Source organism: Hemitrygon akajei, chromosome 10 (assembly GCF_048418815.1).
Source record: "Hemitrygon akajei chromosome 10, sHemAka1.3, whole genome shotgun sequence".
NCBI lineage: Eukaryota > Metazoa > Chordata > Chondrichthyes > Myliobatiformes > Dasyatidae > Hemitrygon > Hemitrygon akajei.
Genome location: NC_133133.1, coordinates 11665058 through 11685522, shown reverse-complemented (window position 1 = coordinate 11685522; position 20465 = coordinate 11665058). Strand labels below are relative to the sequence as shown.

The 20465-nt window shown below is 42.5% G+C and overlaps 1 protein-coding gene across 5 annotated transcripts in view; it reads right to left on the bottom strand.

The window, feature by feature from the left end:
• fmr1 (fragile X messenger ribonucleoprotein 1) overlaps positions 1–20465 on the bottom strand; it is a 96917-nt gene that overhangs the window by 26301 nt on the left and 50151 nt on the right. For all 5 annotated transcript variants that reach the window (XM_073057775.1, XM_073057776.1, XM_073057778.1 and 2 more), the window contains one exon: positions 17795–17965. In XM_073057775.1, coding sequence (XP_072913876.1) covers positions 17795–17965 — 171 coding nt within the window. The remainder of the gene's footprint in view (positions 1–17794; positions 17966–20465) is intronic.

Here is a 20465-nt window from a genome sequence, read left to right as displayed (position 1 = left end):
CCTGCTGCGCTTCCGGAAGGAGAAGGTCACAATCTTAGCAGACATCCAGCAGATGTTCCATTGCTTCTTAGTACAGGAAGACAATCGCAATTTCCTCCGTTTCTTATGGCACAAGGACAATGACATTAACAAGGAAGTCATTGAGTACCGGATGAAAGTCCACGTTATCGGCAATAGTCGATCACCCGCCGTGGCCATCTATGGGCTGCGAAGAGCCATCAGAGAGGGCGCACAGGAGCATGGCGATGACACCGTTAAGTTTGTAGAAAGGCACTTCTATGTCGATGACGGCTTGATATCGCTACAGAAAGAAGACGAAGCAATCGATCTGTTCCGACTTACACAAGCCTCACTCGCTGAGTTAAACCTCCGCTTGCACAAGTTCGCATCAAACTGTCAGGCAGTAATGGAGGCCTTTCCACACGATGACTGTGCTCCGGCAATCAAAGACCTAGATCTAGATGGAGAAACCATACCCACACAAAGGAGTTTGGGCCTCCTTTGGGAGATTACGACTGACACATTCATGTTCTCCGTGCCGACCGTGATCAAGCCATTCACCCGCCGTGGAGTTCTCTCCACTGTCAACAGTGTTTTTGATCCCTTGGGTCTACTGGCGCCAGTTACGATCCAAGGAAGAGCCCTTCTCAGGGAACTTACCTCTGAGCTCTCCGACTGGGATACTCCCCATATCATATTCTTTACTGAGTTAAGTATTGTATGTAATTAGTTTTGCTACAACAAGTGTATGGGACATTGGAAAAAAGTTGAATTTCCCCATGGGGATGAATAAAGTATCTATCTATCTATCTACCAGAAGACAAGCTAAACAGATGGGAGGCTTGGAGAGATTCACTTCAAGATCTAAAACAGCTTCATATCCCACGCAGGAAACTGCGAGGGAAGATGGAAGCTCAACGTATGGCGGACCTCCCACCAGAACGCCTTGAAGCCTGCCCTCCTTTTACGTATGTGGGGCTCGATGTATTTGGTCCGTGGACTATCACCACTAGACGCACAAGAGGAGGACAAGCAGAGAGCAAACGGTGGGCCATCATGTTCAGCTGCATGAGTTCGAGAGCGGTACACATTGAAGTCATCGAATCTTTGGATACATCCAGCTGCATTAATGCTCTCAGGCGTTTCTTTGCACTAAGAGGCCCTGCAAAACAGTTAAGGTCTGATTATGGCACAAACTTTGTTGGGAGCGTCCAAGGAGCTCGGGATGGACAAGATGGTGCAAAGGTACCTCAGCGAGCAGGGATGCAACTGGGAGTTCAACACACCACATGCCTCTCACACGGGAGGCTCATGGGAGTGGATGATTGGTATTGCCAGAAGGATCCTTGATTCAATGTTTCTGCAGCAACGCACCCGACTGACCCACAAAGTACTGTGCACACTAATGGCAGAGATCACAGCCATTATAAATGAACGACCACTCCTACCTGTCTCTTCTGACCCGGAAAGCCCCTTCATACTCTCGCCATTAATGCTCCTTACGCAGAAGACAGGAGCTCCCCCTCCACCTGGGGACTTCTCAGATAAGGATTTGTACACAAAGCAATGGAGACAGGTTCAGGCTCTTGCAAATCAGTTCTGGTCTCAGAGACATGAATATCTACCTTTGTTGCAAAATAGACAAAAGTGGACAGAACCTCGCAGGAATCTTTAAGTTGGAGATTTAGTCCTGCTCAGGGATAAGCAGATTGCCCGCAACTGCTGGCCAATGGCCAGAATCACTGCCACATTCCCTGGTAGGGATGGACATGTCAGGAAGGTTGAGTTGAAAACTTCTGACCAAGGTCATGTGAAAACTTACCAAAGGCCAGTTGCAGAAGTCATTCTACTTTTACCTAAGGACTGATTTAGAGACTGAAGTTTGCATTATGCTCACAGTGACCGAAGGTCAGGCGGGGAGTGTGTTGCCCATAAGGCATTTGTTTAGTTTATTATATTTTCGCTTTCGTAATTCGTTTGTAATAGTTTTCTAGTTAAAGTTAAGGTTGTTGAAAGTAAATTCGCTGTCTGTAATATATTGCGGCATGTGATGATGTCACACCCGGTTTCGCTGCGTCCTGTGGGAAAATACCGGTTTAGAGAAAAGTAATGATGTTTGATAAAGTTTATGTTCTTTGTTATTTAAAGAGTTGTGGATAGTTTGTGTTGGAGTGTATTTAAAGCAGTTGATGGCGTAAGTAGATTCTGACTGTATGTTGTACTTTAATGTAATATAGTTTGTTGTAGTTTTACTTTTGCAAGTATTTATGATGTAAATGTGATGCCAAGAAGGAAATAAAATACTGTATATATTTTGTATTGTTTTATCAACAGTTTTCACCATACGTTAATGTGGAAGAGTGAACAGTAAACCGTAAACCATTAATCTTACTGGGATCGCGCCTCATTGACTCCGGTTTATACTGCATGTTTAGTTCAGAGTTTTTACACCTGTGTGAGAACACTACAGTTGTACTGCACAAGGTCTCCACATCCCTTTGCATCTCAGATTTTTGGATCCCCCCCCCCCCACCTTTAGAAAATAGTCTGTACATTTATTTCTTCTACTGAATTGCATGACCATGCATTTTCAAACATTGTATTTCATTTGCCACTTTCTTGCCATTCTCCTAATCTAAATTCTTCTGTAGCCCTCCCATTTCCTCAACAATTCTTGCCTCTCCACCAATCTTCGTATCACCTGCAAACTCTGCAACAAAGCCATCTTTTCAATCATCTAAATCATTGATACACAACATAAAAAGCACTCCCAACACCGTCCCCCATGGAACACCACGAGTCACTGGCAGCTAACCAGAAAAGGATCCTTTTATTCCCACTCGAGAGCAATCTAACAATCTCATTCCCCATTGCCCCAAATTACTTTTATCCATTCCTTAAACATCTAACTGTGACTTGAAGGCAACAGATGAATTGGCATTTAGCATCCTCACAGGGTGTGAATTGCACTTTGCAATTAGCCACTACATGAATATTTCTACCTCCCTGCGATTTTTTTCAACCTTTATTCCAAATGAAATCACTCATTATACAAGTCATCCAGACCCTTGATTCTGAAACACTTTCATCAAATGATCATTTATCCCTTTTCACTATAGGAATAGATCTAGCTTCTCCATTTAATCCATGTAACTGAACTACCTGATGCCCAGAACCATTTTACTATATCTTGTTGTTATTCCTCCAGCATGTTTACCAGAATACCAATACTCCAGTTCAAGTTCAACCGATCTTGTAAAGATTCCACATTACCTTCCTATTGCATTCTCTGTGACTTATAAAGCCTATCATTGTATCTAACTGTGCCTTGGACAGCCCCAAACCTGGCTGCAAAGGGAATCAGAATCAGGTTTATTATCTCCAGCATGTGTTGTGAAATTTGTTAATTTTGCAGCAGCAGTTCAATGTGATACATAATGTAGAAGAAAAAAAAACTACGAATATTGAATAGATTAAAAATTGTGCAAAAACCAGAAATAATATACATTAAAAAAGTGAGGTAGTGTTCAATGTCCATTTAGGAATCAGATGGCAGAGGGGAAGAAGCTGTTCCTGAATCGCTGAGTGTGTGGCTTCAGGCTTCTGTACCTCCTACTTGATGGTAACAGTGAGAAAAGGGCATGCCCTGGGTGCTGGGTCCTTAATAATGAATGCTGTTTTTCTGAGACACTGCTCCTTGAAGATGTCTTGGGTACTTTGCAGGCTAGTACCCAAGATGGGTTCCAAGGTTGTCAAGCTGAGGAGTGGTAATGATGACAAGTTCCCACTATCTAAAAGTGCTCCTCACGGCATGTGCCTCAAATAGCCTCTGACAACCAAGTCCAACTCCTGGCCTTCTTGTGTGCCTCTAAGCCCGGTGGAAATGTTTCTACTGATAGGAGAAGGGGTGAAGGCGGGTTCTGGCGCCTTAAAACCAGTGCTTCAGGTAGATGGAGCTCGTCAGGCTGGGAAGGCAGTCCACCTAAGAGAGGGAAAACTCCGATTTCAAATCTCCGCTGCCTTGCAGCCATACCTACTTATGGGAAAGGCTTCGGGAGTAAACCCTAAGAAAAAATAAGGTAGTCCGACGTTGCCTTCAACATCGCTCTGGCAACTCCTGTGACGTCACTGGTGCCAAGCTATAACAGCCCTTGCCCTTCCCTTGAACATCGGTGGCATGGAGAGGGGAGACTTGCTGCTTGGGCAACTACCAGTCTATGCAACCTGTCAGAATGCTCTCCATGGTAAATCTATAGAAGTTTTTGAGCGTATTTGTTGACATACCAGATCTCTTCAAACTCCCCATGAAGTATAGTCACTGTCTTGCCTTCTTTATAACTGCATATTGTTATGATACCAGCCCCCTCCTTTGTGAGAATTGCAAGAGCCCTAGTGAAAGGGGGGTCAATACTGGTTTCATACTGGTTACTGGTTTCAATACTGGTTACTGGTTTCATAACAAGTGGGGTTCTCGTCTCGGGATTTGACACCAAAAAGGGGGAGGTCAGTCAATCGGGATTGTAAGTCAAAAAAAAATAATTTGGATCTGGTACGCAGGTAGCCAGACAGAAAAACCAGCAAAGATGGACGTGTGTGAATTTATGAAAAACGCGACTGTGGCGGCGCTAGAGGTGAGCACCAAATCAGACTTGTTAAATTTGGCGAAGGGGTTAGAGGTGGAAAACGAGCAGGATCAAGCTGAGAGGCAAAGACAGCATGAAATTCGGATCAGAGAGTTAGCAGCAGCCGAGAGAGCGGCAGCGGGGAGAGAAAGAGAGAGGGAGGAGCTAAGGAGAGAGCGGTTTAATGTTAGTCGGGAGCTGAGAGTAGTACCTCCGTTCGAAGAGACGGATGTTGATAGTTATTTCTTGTTTTTTGAAACGGTGGCAGCTATGATGCCGACCCGCAGACTGGCGAGTGCGGTGGCCCCGCCCCTAGAGTCCCAAAGCTATCGCGCATGCGCGGTCACACGCAGCCTGTCCAGAAAAGCAGTGAGCAGTTTAAATCGGGCCAGCAGTAATCTGGCCAAGATGTTTTTACCGACCCTGTACCATGAGGGTTCCGAGGGTGGTAAAACAGAAAGCAGTAAAGTAAAAGGGGGTAAGGGAGAGGAAATAGCCCTGCCCTTAGTGAAGAGCAAGGTCCTAGAGGTAGGAACTAAAGTTGAGAAACGGATAAAGTTGTTAAAATGTCCAGAGTTGGACATGGTTAATCTGTCTGGTTTGGCAGAATTGTTTGAAGAAGTTCAGAGTTCTAAAGGTGTTCTCGATGGTCCCGAGAGTGAAATGAGGGCAGTCTTAGAGAGGAAGGGTATCCTTGCTGTGGAGAAGTCAGCTGAAATGGCCGAGGAGGTTGTTTCAGCTCGCAGGGTTGCGCCTTCCCCAACGGGGGGCTGCCTAGAGAGTAACTGGAAGGATCGGGGGACGTTAGAATTTGAAAAAGGTACGGGTATTGAAAGCCTGGGAGAGGCCAATGTCCCATTTGAGTGTGTCCAAGATGGGGGCGCACGTGGTGCTGAACCTGGTAACAGAGCTCAGGGGAAGTCTGAGGTGTTTGATTCAGGGGAACGGGGCGGCCGTCTTTGTGGATCAGATAGGGTTGGTTCAGTAGGAAAAGGGTTAACCTTGGTAACCGTGGGAAGTGTGAGTTCCACGGTGTTTGTATTCGAGAGTGGGGCCAAGGTTAATGCCGAATTTAAGGGGGGAATGAGGATTGTTATTGAAAGAAACGGAAAGTCTGTAGTTCCCAAGTCGAAGGAAGAAATTTTAAACCTGGCAGATCGCTCACAGAGTGAGTCGGGAAATAGCGGGGCCCCCCACTCTATTGTTACGCCAGGGTGGGGTGTGAAGAGGTTGCATTCGAAATGCTACCTGAAAGAGGAGTTGGAATTAAAAACAAATAGCCTGAAGGGTCTTGACAGTTTGGGGCATGGTGTTGAAAAAAATAGCCCCGATGAACGAGGCGGGCGGGAGTTCACCACGCCAAATTACTCAAAGTCCCAACGGGGGGACTCGCCAGAAAAGAGGTGACGGTTAATGGGGGATGCCATTTTTTTTTAAACAGCAAAGCAGGTTTTACGGGTTGCGCCAAAGCCTGTGAATAATAAAGACAGACCTTTGGAGACCTGCCGGCGAAGTAAACCGACCGAAACGATTAGTATTCGCATAAACTTTTGTAGATGCACCTAAGCTAAGATCACACCTCCTTAGTTATGTTGCTGAAGAAAGCAAATAAATAAGCTGGTTATTGAGCTGAAGTCTGATGCTGCCAGGCGTTAGCATGGCACGTGAGGTTAAGGTATTAAAGGAAAGGGGCACTGTACTTGTTACCTGTTTAGATGCTGACTTGAATGTATAACTGTATTACTCTGTAGTGAAAAGAAAAGCTTCTGTATTGTGTTAGATTCAGAATTTCTGTAAGACTGTACCACTCTGTGTTTTTAACCGCTGGTAAAAAACCTTTAAGAGGGGAGGTGTTATGATACCAGCCCCCTCCTTTGTGAGAATTGCAAGAGCCCTAGTGAAAGGGGGGTCAATGACCCGAGAGAGAGAGCAAGAGAGAGAGAGAGAGACAGGCCGAATGGACACAGGAAATGGAAAGACAGCGACGTGCTGGATACCGCATTCCACTGGGACAAAAGCTGGCGACTGTGGCATTGTTCTCAGGAGACACCTGGGAACTGCAGACGTGCCCACTCGCAGGGACATTGTAAAGCCCTCGGGCAAAGTGGGCTGGTTGAGAGAGAGATTGCATCACCTGCAACCTGATTGACACCTGAGATCCCGTGAGGCAGTATAAAGAAGGGTCTGAAAGAGGACGACCCTCAGACGCACCAAGGAGACACCAAGAAGCACGATACCGCTTCCTGTGGGAACGGGAAGCCATTTTGAAGGAAGCCACGTGCGTTAAATTCCGAATGCGGGGTTTGTGGCTAGAACCAACGGAAGATCGCTTTTAACTAACAACGGGGAAGATCGCTCCCCTGATTCCACGGATGTTTTGGGCAAGTTTTTCCGTTTATCTCTCTCTCTCTCCAACACGTGAAACCAAAAAGGGAAAAGCCTGCAGACTTCAGAGTGACTCTTTATATTTCCAATTGGACTCAGTATTATACCCTAGACAACGAAAGAGCTTATTTCTGAGTGATTATTAATGTACCTGCGTTTTAGATTGAGTATTGATGCATGTTATCTGAATGTTAGTATTAACCTTAATTTTTGTGCCCCTTTATTAATAAAACTTTTGAAAATAGTACCATTGGACTTCAACTGACATATCTATCTTTGCTGGTAAGTGAAACCAGTTACTGGTTTCATAACAAGAACTGCATATAAAGACCAGGTTAGGTCCTCAGAGATTTTGACACCCAGGAACTTGAAACTCTCACTCTTTCCACTTCTGATTCCTCTGAGGATTGGTACGTGTTCCTTCGTTTTACCCTTCCTGAAGTCCACAACCAGGTCTTTCATCTTACTGACGTTGAATGCCAGTTTGTTGCTGCGGCACTCCACTAGTTGGCATATCTCGCTCCCGCAGGCCCTCTCGTCTTCATCTGAGAATCTACTAACAATGGTTGTATCATCAGCAAATTCATAGATGGTATTTGAGCTACGGCTAGCCACGCGATCGTGAATATAGAGAGAGTAGAGCAGTGGGCTAAGCACACACCCCTGAGGTGCACCAGTGTTGATGGTCAGCAAGGAAGAGATGTTATCACCAATCCGCACCGACTGTGGTGTTCCAGTTAGGAAGTCAAGGATCCAATTGCAGAGGGAGGTACAGAGGCCCAAGTTTTGTAATTTCTCAATCAGGATTGTGGGAATGATGGTGTTGAATGCTGCGCTATAGTTGATGAACAGCATCCTGACATGGGTGTTTGTGTTGTCCAGGTGGTCTAAGGCCGTGTCAAGAGCCATTGAGATTGCATCTGCCATTCACCTACTGTGGCAATAAGCAAATTGCAATGGGTCCAGGTCCTTGCTGAGGCAGGAGTTCAGTGTAGTCATGACCAACCTCTCAAAGCATTTCATCACCGTAGATGTGGGTGCTACTGGGCAATAGTCATTAAGGCAACTCATATTCTTCTTAGGCAGTGGTATACCTGTTGCCTTTTTGAAGCAAGTGGGAACTTCTACCCATTGCTGTCAGAGTATGAAAATATCCTTGAATACCCCCGCCAGTTGATTGGCACAGCTTTTCCAAGCCTTATGAGATACTCCATCAGGACCTTCTGCCTTGCGAGGGTTCACCCTTTTTAAAAAGCTTAACATCGGCCTCTGAGACAGAGATCACTGGGTCAACAGGTGCAACAGGGATCTTCATAGCTGTAGTTATATTCTCCCTTTCAAAGCAGGCATATAAGACATTGAGTTCATCTGGTAGTGAAGCATCGCTGCTATTCATGTTATTGGGTTCCGCTTTGTAGGAAGTAATGTCTTGGAAACCCTGCCAGAGTTGTCATACATCTGATGTTGCCTCCAACCTCGTTCGAAATTGTCTCTTCGCCCTTAAGATAACCCTCTGCGAATCATACCTGGTTTTCTGGTATGGACCTGGGTCACCAGACTTGAATGTCACAGAACTAACCTTCAGCAGACAACGTATCTCCTGGTTCATCCACCGCTTTTGGTTTGGGAATATACAGTAAGTCTTTGTAAGCACACAGTCATCCACACAAGTTTTAATGAAGTTGGTAACAACTAAGGCATACTCATCCAGATTCGAAGATGAATCCCTGAATACAGTCCAATCTACCGATTCAAAGCAGTCCTGTAAATACTCCTGTGCTTGCCTTGTCCATACCTTCTTGGTCCTCACTACTGGTGCTGCAGTCTTCAGTCTCTGCCTATACTCAGGGAATAGAAGTACAGCCAGGTGATCAGACTTCCCGAAGTGAGGGTGTGGAATAGCACAGTAGGCATTCTTGATGGTGGTGTAACAATGGTCCAGTGTGTTGTTTCCTCTGGTATTGCAAGTGATCTGCTGATGGTAATTGCTTAGGGAATTTTTTAGACTGGCCTGGTTAAAATCCCCCAAAATGATGGTGAAGGTGTTAGGGTGCGCTGTTTCACGCATGTTGATCCTAATGCTCAGATCATCTAAAGCCTGACTGACATTGGCCTGAGGTGGAATGTATACCGCTACCAAAATGATCCCGGAAACTTCCTGTGGTAGGTAAAAAGGACGGCACTTAATTGCTAGATATTCCAGGTTTGGTGAGCAGAATTGACACAGCACTGACACATTTGTTCATCAAGAAGAGTTGATCATGAGGCACACTCCTCCACCTCTGCTTTTGAGAGACTCTATAGATCTATCCTGACACTGTATAGTAAACCCGGCGATCTGAATCGTTGCATCCAGTACAGACGGGGTTATCCAGGATTCCATGAAACAAAGGACACCTGGCCCTAATGTCCCTATGATTCAGCTCTGAGATCATCGATTTTATTCACCAGACTGCACGTTTGCCAACAGGATAGTCAGTATTGAGAGTTTCAAACCCCGTTTCCTTAAACGCTCCTGGTATCCCTGATCTGCAACCACTTTTACTATGTGGAATCTGGCGAGGAGTCCGTCCACAATCTGTACTGCTTCTGTCAGTTTTAAGCAGTGATAGTTCATTTGAATGCATTAAGACATCTTTGTTGACTGTACTGACCTTGGAAGCAGTTTTGTTTTTTAGCTATAAACCTGCTGAGTTCATCCAGCTTTTTTGTACATCTTGATTTGACCACAGCATCTGCAGTGTACTTTGTGTTAGCTATAATCAGACTGAAATGAGAATATTTAATCGTATCCATTGAGAGTTCTGCTGCTACACGAGTTGCCTCGAGATGCCCTGGAAGTAGGTATAGAAGTATCTCATTCCTGGGAGAGAATTGATTTTTGATGGGCTATTCCTGGGAGAGCTTGAAAGACTGGCCCAGGACAGAGGACTCTGGTGAGCTGCTGTTGGTGGCTTATGCCCCAAAGTATAATTACATCTGGCTTTTAAAAAAATTGGTTCACAATTAGCACTGTCATCAAACATCAGTACATACAGTATATACACTCAGGTCTCCCTATTATTGTACCTCTTTAGAATTGGGCAAAATGATCAAAATTATGCCCAAACCAACCAGTCTGCTCATATTGTTTGTTCTGTCACTACTATACTCTTATCCCTTATCATGTTTTCATATTTTCCCCCCACATAAATAGTTTTGAAATGGCACCCAGTGGGCACTGGTTCAAATTATCGTATGCAGAAAAATAATCATGGTCTTAATTTGCTCTTTGGAGAACATGAACATATCTTCCTTTTACACCATTCAATGATCTTATTTCCTGACCCAAAGCCCACTTGATTCTGCTACCATGCTTCCCATTCCTCGGACTTCAATTCCACTGATGAGCAAAAGGGCCAGCTTCCATTAAGCGGGACATGTATATAGTTAAAGAAATGACAAGACTTTCCAAGTAAACTGTTGGAAAATTCTAAATTTTCAAGCAGATACAAATATATGCTACAAGCTGAAAATTCTCCCATGTAACAAAGTTAGAAGGTCACTGTGAATACCAGAACGGTGCTAAACTGTTTTCAAGAAAGGTTCATTTACACAATTGCAAGGCAATAAACCTTAAATAGTGCATTTCATAAACCCGAAGGCTGCATGCTCAATTACAAAAGTGCTCTCTGAAAAATTGTGTCAAAAGCATTCAAGAACAAGATCTTGAGGATGTCACCATATGAACACTGTAGAGATTAATGCTTGCTTTGGGTGTTATTAAAATACATTTATTCCCAGGTTATTTTTTCTCATCCCAACAACATTTCTCCTGACCTTGAGCAAAATATCCTTCAAGCAATCTAGTTGTATTTTAAAGCAAAAATATAATTGCAGAGTACACAAAAGGCAAACAGTATTATAGTTCAAACTTCCATCCCTCAAACATATGATAGATGCAGTGAACACTATTACCGACAAAAAAAAAACAAATTGATGGAGGAATTCAGTGGGTCAGGCAGCACCTGTAGAGGGAAATGGGCAGATGATGTCTTGACCTGAAATGTTGGCTGTCTACTTCATCCCCCCCCAAAAGATCTGCCTCAGGTATTGATTTCCTCCAGCAGTTTATTCCTTGTTCCAGATTCTAGTGTTTGCAGTCCCTCCTGTCTCCAGAATACAATTACCATTGTGGACTCCACTAAAATGGGTGCTACAGTTGCCTAGGTGTTAGCACCACAGATTACAACTTGGGACATTCCTGAATTTGGAGTTCAATTCTGCTGCTGTTCTGTAAGGAGTATGTACATCCTCCCTGGGTGCTCTGGTTTCCTCCCACAGTTCTGTGATTAGGTAAGGGTTTAATCAGATTTGTCAGGAATTGCTGGGGCAATGTGGCTCAGAACCTACTCCATGCAACAGACATTTTTTGACACTGCCTGTATATTAACTCATTAGATATCAGTATCACCTACTTGTGTGTTTTTGTTTTTAAATGGTACTTTGGAATCTTTAGCAACTGTCTAAACAGGCAAGACAAAAGCATTCACCCTATGATGAAACTCCACCTGTTCTACTGAGAGTCTTGGCTAAGGTGCAAAAGTGCTACAAGTTCAGCTGATAACATTTGTCTTGTAGTACAATCATTTTGTTCTCCTTCACACTGTACTGACGAATGGCAATAATCTTGAATCTTGTATTATTGCAAAGCACCTTGAAATTCAAAGGCAACTTCACTCAATGCACTAATGACATAAAAGTTTGAAGAATTTTCCAAAGTTGGCTCATATTCCCATGATACATGTGGTATGGTAGTGTAATAACATAATGCTAGTAAAGTGCCAGCGACCTGGGTTCAATTCATATCGCTGTATGGAGTTCATACATTCTTCCCCTGACTGCGTGGGTTTCCTCTCACATTCCAAAGACATACAAATGGGTTAGTATTTGTATGTATTTGTATGTCTTAGTATTAATAATCAGTATTAATTGGTATACTAATTATACATGGGTATAATTGGGTGGCATAGGCTTTTTGGGCTGGAAGGGCCCATTACCATGCTGTATCTCTAAATAAATAAACATGTGCAAAGAAGAAACAGAACAACAACTAGAGGTTTAGCTGGGAAAATAATAAGTTATAACTGAAGTAAACAGCAACAACTGTTATGATGCCTCATTTCCCATTATGCCCACAGCATTCAGGTTGTCTCTAAGCCCAAAGTGTTGATTGATCTGTCTATTTTCACCACATTCAACTTTCATTTACAAATGGCAAAAAAACAATTTCTGGTATTACAGCCACAAGTATTACTGTAAAGTTACATCCAGCAATGCAGGAAAGGAAATCCTACCAAATTAATTTGCTTGCTTTTGCTAGCACTTTCAGTCAAAAGGTCAGATGGTTGGAGCAGAAATGAAAGGCTGTCTGACAAGTGTACCCGACCACTTCACCCCAGAGCTTTTCATTATTGAACTGGAGAATCTATTCTCTTTAACTCAATTGCCCAACAGAGGAGTGTGTGTAGTTCTGCTCACCCTTCAATGTTTGCAGTATTGGTCAACTACCTACAAGAAAGATATCAGTAAGATGAAAAAGTAGAAACTTTACAAGAATGTTACCGGGACTTGAGGACCTGAGTTATAGGGAGAGACTGAATAGCTTAGGAATTTATTCCCTGGAGCGTAAGAGAATAAGGGAAGATTTGATAGAGATATAAAATTTATGAAGGGTACAGATGGGATATATGCTAAAAGGCGTTTTCTATGAGTTTGAGTGAGAATAGAATTCGAGATCATAGGTTAAGGTAAAGAGTGAAATACTTAAGGGGAACCTGAGGGGGGACAACTTCACTCAGAGGGCAGTGTGAGAGTGGAACAAGGTGCCAAGGAAGTGATGGAAGTGGGTTTGATTTAAGAGAGGGTAAGTACATGGACGGGAGGGGTGTGGAAGGCTATGGTCTAGGTTTGGGTCAATGGGAAAAAGACAGAATAACAGTTCAGTACAACACTAGATGGGCTGAACAGCCTGCTCCCGTACTGTAGAGCTCTATAGAGCCTTGGGTTATTTAATTGGCCTCTTCCAACCTAGTCTATTCTTCTAAGAGAAGCAGTAACAAGTAGAAATGCCATCATACCCAAAATTCCATACTCCTTGATAAATCACATATCATACGGACTTGGAGATACTTTTTACATTCCCTTGTGTACCACAAATTCAACATCTTTTAAGTCCCCAATCACAAATATAACCAAAACTGAACCACCAGTATCTTCTTACAGAAATATGCCACAGTCAAAGCAACCTTGCTAACCCAAAAATAGAAATTAGCAGCACAAGCAAGAATGTTAAATGTTTGACCAATTAATGACAGAAATAATTATTTATACTTCCTTTGCATATAACTTCCCATCTATAAACTTTTCAAATTGCCCCTCTGTTTGTTCAACTGGCCAAATTAATGTAAAATAAGCAAAGCCAAATTAGAATTTCTGCCTGTGTCACACACCAATGAGGGCAAGAATGGGATGGTTTGGCAGGTGAATGCATGGCTGAGGAACTGGTGCAGGGGTCAGGATTTCAGATTCACTGGCCACATCTTCCGGGGGAGGTGTGACCTATACAAAATGGATGGTTACACCTGAACCCGCAGGTGACTAACATAGTTATGGGCAGGTTTTCTACAACTGTTGGGGAGGGTTTAAACTAATTTGACTGTGGGATGGGAACATGAATGATAGTGCTGAGGATGCAGCAGTTTGCATACAAGCAGAGGCGGTGTGTAGTGAGACTGTGAGGAAGGACAGGCAGATGATAGGGCAAAATTCTAGTCAGTGTGATGAGTTGCAGTGGAACAGAGGGACAAGTAGGTAGGCAGAGGGGGTCGTATGACTCTGTTGGTAAAAAAGAAATCAAATCATTAGAAAGAGATGACAAAGGATTGGAAGATGTAGAATCCTTGTGGGTAGAGTTAAGAAACTGCAAGGATAAAAAGACCCTGTAAGAAGTTATAAACAGGCCTCCAAACAATAGCCAGTATGTGGGCTACAATTTATGATGGGAGATTTAAAAGGCATATCAAAAGGAAACTGTTACGATAGTCATGGGGGATTTCAATATTCAGGTAGATTAGCAAAAAACAGGGTAGTGATGGATTCCAAGAGAGAGAATTTGTAGAATGCCTACAAGATGGGTTTTTTAGAACAGATTGTGGTTGAGCACACTAGGGAATATGGTGCAACTCAAATTACCTGCGTCTCAATATCACCAAGACCAAGGAGATGGTGGTGGACTTTAGGAGATCTAGGCCTCATATGGAGCCAGTGATCATTAATGGAGAATGTGTGGAGCAGGTTAAGACCTACAAGTATCTGGGAGTGCAGTTAGACGAGAAGCTAGACTGGATTGCCAACACAGATGCCTTGTGCAGGAAGGCACAGAGTCGACTGTACTTCCTTAGAAGGTTGGCGTCATTCAATGTTTGTAGTGAGATGCTGAAGATGTTCTATAGGTCAGTTGTGGAGAGCGCTCTCTTCTTTGTGGTGGCGTGTTGGGGAGGCAGCATTAAGAAGAGGGACGCCTCATGTCTTAATAAGCTGGTAAGGAAGGCAGGCTCTGTCGTGGGCACAGAACCGGAGAGTATGACATCGGTAGCAGAGCAAAGGGTGCTGAGTAGGCTACGGTCAATCATGGAAAACCCTGAACATCCTCTGCATAGCACCATCCAGAGACAGAGAAGCAGCTTCAGCGGCAGGTTGCTATCGATGCAATGCTCCTCAGACAGGATGAAGAGATCATTACTCCCCAATGCCATTCGGCTTTACAATTCAAACGCCAGGGGTAGGATATGTTAAAGTGCCGGGGTCAGGACTGAGCTTAAGTTACCATTCAATGTATTTCTTAGTAAACTATTTAAGAACTTTTTAAAAGCTATTTATTAATGCTTTTTGAGAGGGTGATTTTAGATGCATATTTATACTGAGTTAAGTATTGTATGTAACTAGCTTTGCTACAATAAGTGTATGGGACATTGGAAAAATGTTGAATTTCTCCATGGGGATGAATAAAGTATCTATCTATCTATTTTGGATTGGGTGTTCTATAATGAACCAGATTTGCTGAGGGAGCTTAAAGGTAAAGGAACCCTTATGAGACAGTGAACATATAATAGAATTTATCCTGCAATTTGAGAGGGAGAAGCTAAAATCAGATGTACAAGTATCACAGTGGAGTAAAGGAAATCACAGAGACATGAGAGAGAAGAGGTAGCTAAAGTTGTTTGGCAGGAGGCACTAAAAGGGATGACGGCAGAGCAGCTATTGCTGATGTTTCTGGGAGCAATTCAGAAGGTGCAGGGTAGATACATTCCAAGAATGTAGTATTCTAAAGGTAGGATGATGCAACCATGGCTAAGAAGGGAAATCAAGACATTTACACCACACGCTGCACCCGCAAAGCTAACAGTATTGTGAAGGACTCAACGCACCCCTTACACAAACTCTTCTCCCTCCTGCCATGTGGCAAAAAGTACCGATTCGGCCTCTCACAACCAGACTGTGCAACAGTTTCTTCCCCCAAGTCAGACTCCTCAATACCCGGAGTCTAGACTGACATCTACATCATTTATTATTATATTGTAATCTGTCCTCTACTGTGCCTATTGTCTTGTTTATTAATTATTGTACTGCCCTGCACTGTTTTGTGCACTTTATGCATTCCTGTGCAGGTCTGCGGTCTAGTGCAGTTTTTATGCTGTTTTGCGTAGTCTAGCATAGCCTTGTGCTGTCTCACGTAGTCTAGTGTAGTTTTGTGTTGTTTTATGTAGCACCAGGGTCCTGGAGGAACATTGTTTTATCTTTACTATGTACTGTACCAGCAGTTTATGGTCAAAATGACAATAAACTTGATTTGACTTGACTTGATAACAGAGCAATAATTGGTGGGAAGTTAGACAACAATATCAAAGAGAATTTCAAAATATTTTCCAGATATAAAGAGTAAAAAGGAGGCAAGAGTAGCTATTGGACCACTGGAAATGTTGCTGGACAGGTAGTAATGGGAGACAAGGAAATGGTACCAGCCTTTACTGTAGAACAATTGTGTCAGGGGAGAGAAGTGACTGCAGTTGCTACTACTAGGGTGAAATTGCTTGGGCAGCTGAAGAGATTGTGAGGCATTAGTAATGATCTTTCAAGAACCATTAGATTTTGGCAGGGTTCTATAACTGTAAAATTACAAATACCACTTCACTCTTTAAGAAGGGAGGGTAGCAGATGAAAGGAAATTATAGTCTAGTTAGCCTGACCTCAGTGGTTGGGAAGATGATGGGTCGAATGTTAAGGATGAAGCTTTCGGGTAGTTGGAGGCAAATGATAAAATAGACCAAAGTCAGCATGGTTTCCTTAAAGGAAAATCTTACCAGACAAATCTGTTTGAATTATTTGAAGAAATAACAAGTAGGAAAGACAAATCAGAATCAGTGGCTGTTATTTACTTGGATTTTCAGAAGGCCATTGACAAGGTGCCACACATGAAGCTGTTAAACAAGTTAAGAGCACATGGTATGACAGGAAAGATATTGGCATGGATAGAGCATTGGCTGATTGGCAGGAGGCAAAGTGGAAATAACAGAAGCCTTTCCTGAATAGCGTCTAGTGGTGGTCCACAGGGATTGGTGCTGGGACCACTTCTTTTTATGTTGTATGTCAATAACTTGGATGACAGAATTGATGGCTTTGTGGCCAAGTTTGTGGATGATATGAAGATAGGTGGAGGGGCAGGGAGGCTGCAGAAGGATGTGGACTGATTAGTAGAATGAGCAAATAAGTGGTAGATGGAATATAGTGTCTAGAAGTGAATGGTCATGCACCTTGGTAGAACAAAATAAAAACATAGGAGACTATTTTCTAAATGGAGAGAAAATTCTAAAATTTGAGGTGCAAAGAGACTTTGGAGTCCTCATGCAGTATTCTCTAAAGATTAACTTGCAGTTGAGTTGCTGGTGAGGAAGTCAAATGCTATGTCAACATTCACTTCGAGAGGACTACTGGAATATAAAAACAAGGATGTAATGCTGAGGCTTTATAACACACTGGTGAGGCCTCACTTGGAGTATTGTGAGCAGTTTTGGGCTCATTATTTGGCGACTGTGGAGGCCATGTCATTGGGTGTATTTAACGTCTTGATTAGTCAGTGCTTGAAATGTTTCGGAGACAATGCAGGAGTAAAGGTTGGGAGAGAAATATATCAGCCACGATAAAATGGCAGAGCAGACTCAATGAGTTGAATGGCCTAACTCTGCTCTAATGTCTAGAACAGTGAAATGGAGAAGCATCTGAAAATGTCAGTTGTATAAGAGACATCTTCTTGGCAGAGTCAGACTTAGATAAATTATTCCAAAAAACTTCACAAGTCTCACAGCTGAGTGACTAAGTACCAGAACTTTCAAAGCAGCAAAGAATTCTAAAGTATATAATCTTTGGAGAAAAACTCATCTCTGTTCTATGGGGCCAAATTCTTAATCTTAAACTAAGACCCCCTTGCTTACACTGATTAGCCAGAAAAGGCTGCTTTTTAGCTTCTATCTTATTAAGCCCCCTTAGAATTTTATCACCCTTCAGTAGTTTGAACTCTGGACAATGTGAATCCAGCAAAGTCCATAAAAACTAAAATATATTTGTATCAAAGAAGACTGGCATTATTCTTCAATTGAAGCTAAAATGCTTAGACGCAGCTGCACAACATTCAAGCTTTAACAGTTAACAATAAATATGCTTATTCAGAGATGTATTCTAAAAGAACCCACCTCACCGTAGATGTGGAAAGTGCACGTCTCTTCATCCAGCTCAATGGCAGTAACGCCAGGCACTTTCCTTGCCTGTTGAATGTTGGCTCCATGCGTACCAATGGCGAGGCCCATGAGATCTTCTCGTACTATGAACTGCTCGTGGAAGCGTGAGGCAAGCTGCCGAGAACTCTAAAAGAATTAAAGCATAGCAGATGTAGTACCAATGGAGACAACAATCATGTTATCTAATGACCTTCATCTTGGCAAGTTAAAAAAGGACACAACTTTTTAACTGAAACAATGGAAAGGAGAAATAATAATTTGCCTTTTGAATACATTTATTGGCAAAGAAGGTATTGCAAGACAAATCGCTTTTCACCTACAAACTCACTTTACATATTACACACATTCTATTAATCAGTAACACTCTTAGTGAAACATTCAGTGGGTCAGGAAGCAAGATTAATAAAGAAGAAAAAGAAGAATAAAGCCAGCCAAAAATAGAAAAGCAGATAGTAAAACTTAAAGTAATTGAAGAAATTTTATTAATAAAGTGTGTCTGGGGAATTATTAATAAAAACAGAGAGATGACAGAGGGATTGAAAAGGCATTTAACATCATCTTCACTATAGAGGATACAACTAACAACTTAAGGAGATGGAAATGAGGAACTGAAAAAGAGGATGGGACTCAGGAAAATTACATTCCTCTGGACAGTGAGAGTAAGCAAATTATTGGAACTATCGGCTGGAGAGCCTCTGGTTCCTGATGGACTTCATGTTAGGATATCAAAAGAGAATAGTGAGGTACATGATGCACTGATATTAGTTTTTCAGAATTCCTTACACTTGCGGAATATTTTATTGGACTGAAATTTGGACATCAAATCCCTTCATTCAGAAGGACGTAGAAAACAAGACACAACAGGATTAGATAGTTAAACATCTGTTCAGAGGGAAAAGATCAGAAGCAATTATGTAGCAATGTATTCGGACTCATAAAAAAAATCAAGGTAACTGTACAAAATCAAACAACACACACAAAATGCTGGAGGAACTCAGCAGGCCAGGCAGCATCTATGGAAGAGAGTACAGTGGACGTTTCCGGCCGAGACTCTTCATCAGGGCCACATACAAAATCAACAATGCTTTATATAAAGGAAACCATGCTCATCATATTTGTAGAGTTCTTATAAGAATTTTGGCTAAAGTGGGAACCAATGGATGTCCTATTTTCAGAAGATATTTGATAGAGTGCTGCATCAAAGCTTGGTGCAGAAAACAAAAGCTTATTGTGGAGTATAACATACTGGCGAGATTCACTGTGGCACACTACGCTGGCATTGGAATGTGTGGCGACACTTGCAGGCCACCCCCCCACATCCATAAGTGTGATGTTTGTTAATGAAAATGGCGCATTTCACAGCAGGTTTCCATGTACAGTACTGTGTACAAGTCATAGGCACATATATACAGTATATATATTTAGGGTGCTTAAAACTTTTGCACAGTACAGTATTTGTCAATGTGTAGCAGAGAGTGAGTTTGTAAATCTGGCAGAAGCAAAGGATGGTGTGAATGGTGTGGTTTGTGGGATGGTGGTGGTTTTTTTTTGCAGCAGTACAGTGTAATACATAAAATTACTACAGTATTGTGCAAAAGTCTGAGTCAGGGACTTTCAGGACTGAAGATACAAGGCTTTCCATGCAGGCTTCCATTTATATAAAGCTAATCTTAAGCTCTACCTATGCCTCTTATCGGTTTGTAGGCCTTTATCGAGTCTTCTCTTATTCTGTAAGCAGCCAAGGACAATGGAAATTACATATACAGTAGATATTACCAGACATCCAATGTTTCAAGATGTGACATTGTGGAATATGGTTATGCTACAGTAATTAATATGGTTACAGTGAGGAATATTACTGTACAAAGTCTTAGGCACATATAAAAATTCTGTAAATGAAGATGCTTTCAAAAACAATGAAATGAGTAATCTCTATGCATCAAAAAAAAACTATAAAGAGCAGTAAACAGTTCTCCTGCAGACTTCTGACTGCTTCACTTGTTTCTGTCTCTCCCAGTAATCCTAGACAGCTTCGACGATTTGAGATCAGGGCTCTGAGGAGACCATACCATCTGCTGCAGAACTCCTTGTACTTCTTTTCATTGAAGGTAGTTCTTTATGACCATGGCCGGGTGTTTGGGGTCATTGTCTCGCTGCAGAATGAAGTTAAGACTTATCAGACACCTCCCTGATTGTATTGCATAATGGATGAGAATTTGCTTGTACTTCTCAGCAATGGGGATTCCATTAATTCTGACCAAATCACCAAATCCATTTGCAGAAATGCAGCCCCAAACCTGCAGGAAACCTCCGCAGTGCTTCACTGTTGGCTAGAGACACTCATTTATGTACAGTTCTCCAGCTTTTCTACAAACAAACTACATGCAGTTTGAGCCAAAGGTTCAAATTTTGACTCGTCAGTCTACAGCACTTGCTGACATTGTTCAGCACACCAGTCCTTGTGTTCTTGTGTATAGGTGAATCTCTTGGCTTTGTTTCCGCTTTGGAGGAATGGCTTTTTGGTAGCAACTCTTTCTCGAGTCCGGAGGCAAGAGTTGGGTCAATTTCACTCACTCTCCTGCAATGTTCACTCATCCCTCCATGAAGTGGAGGCTGTGAAACTGCC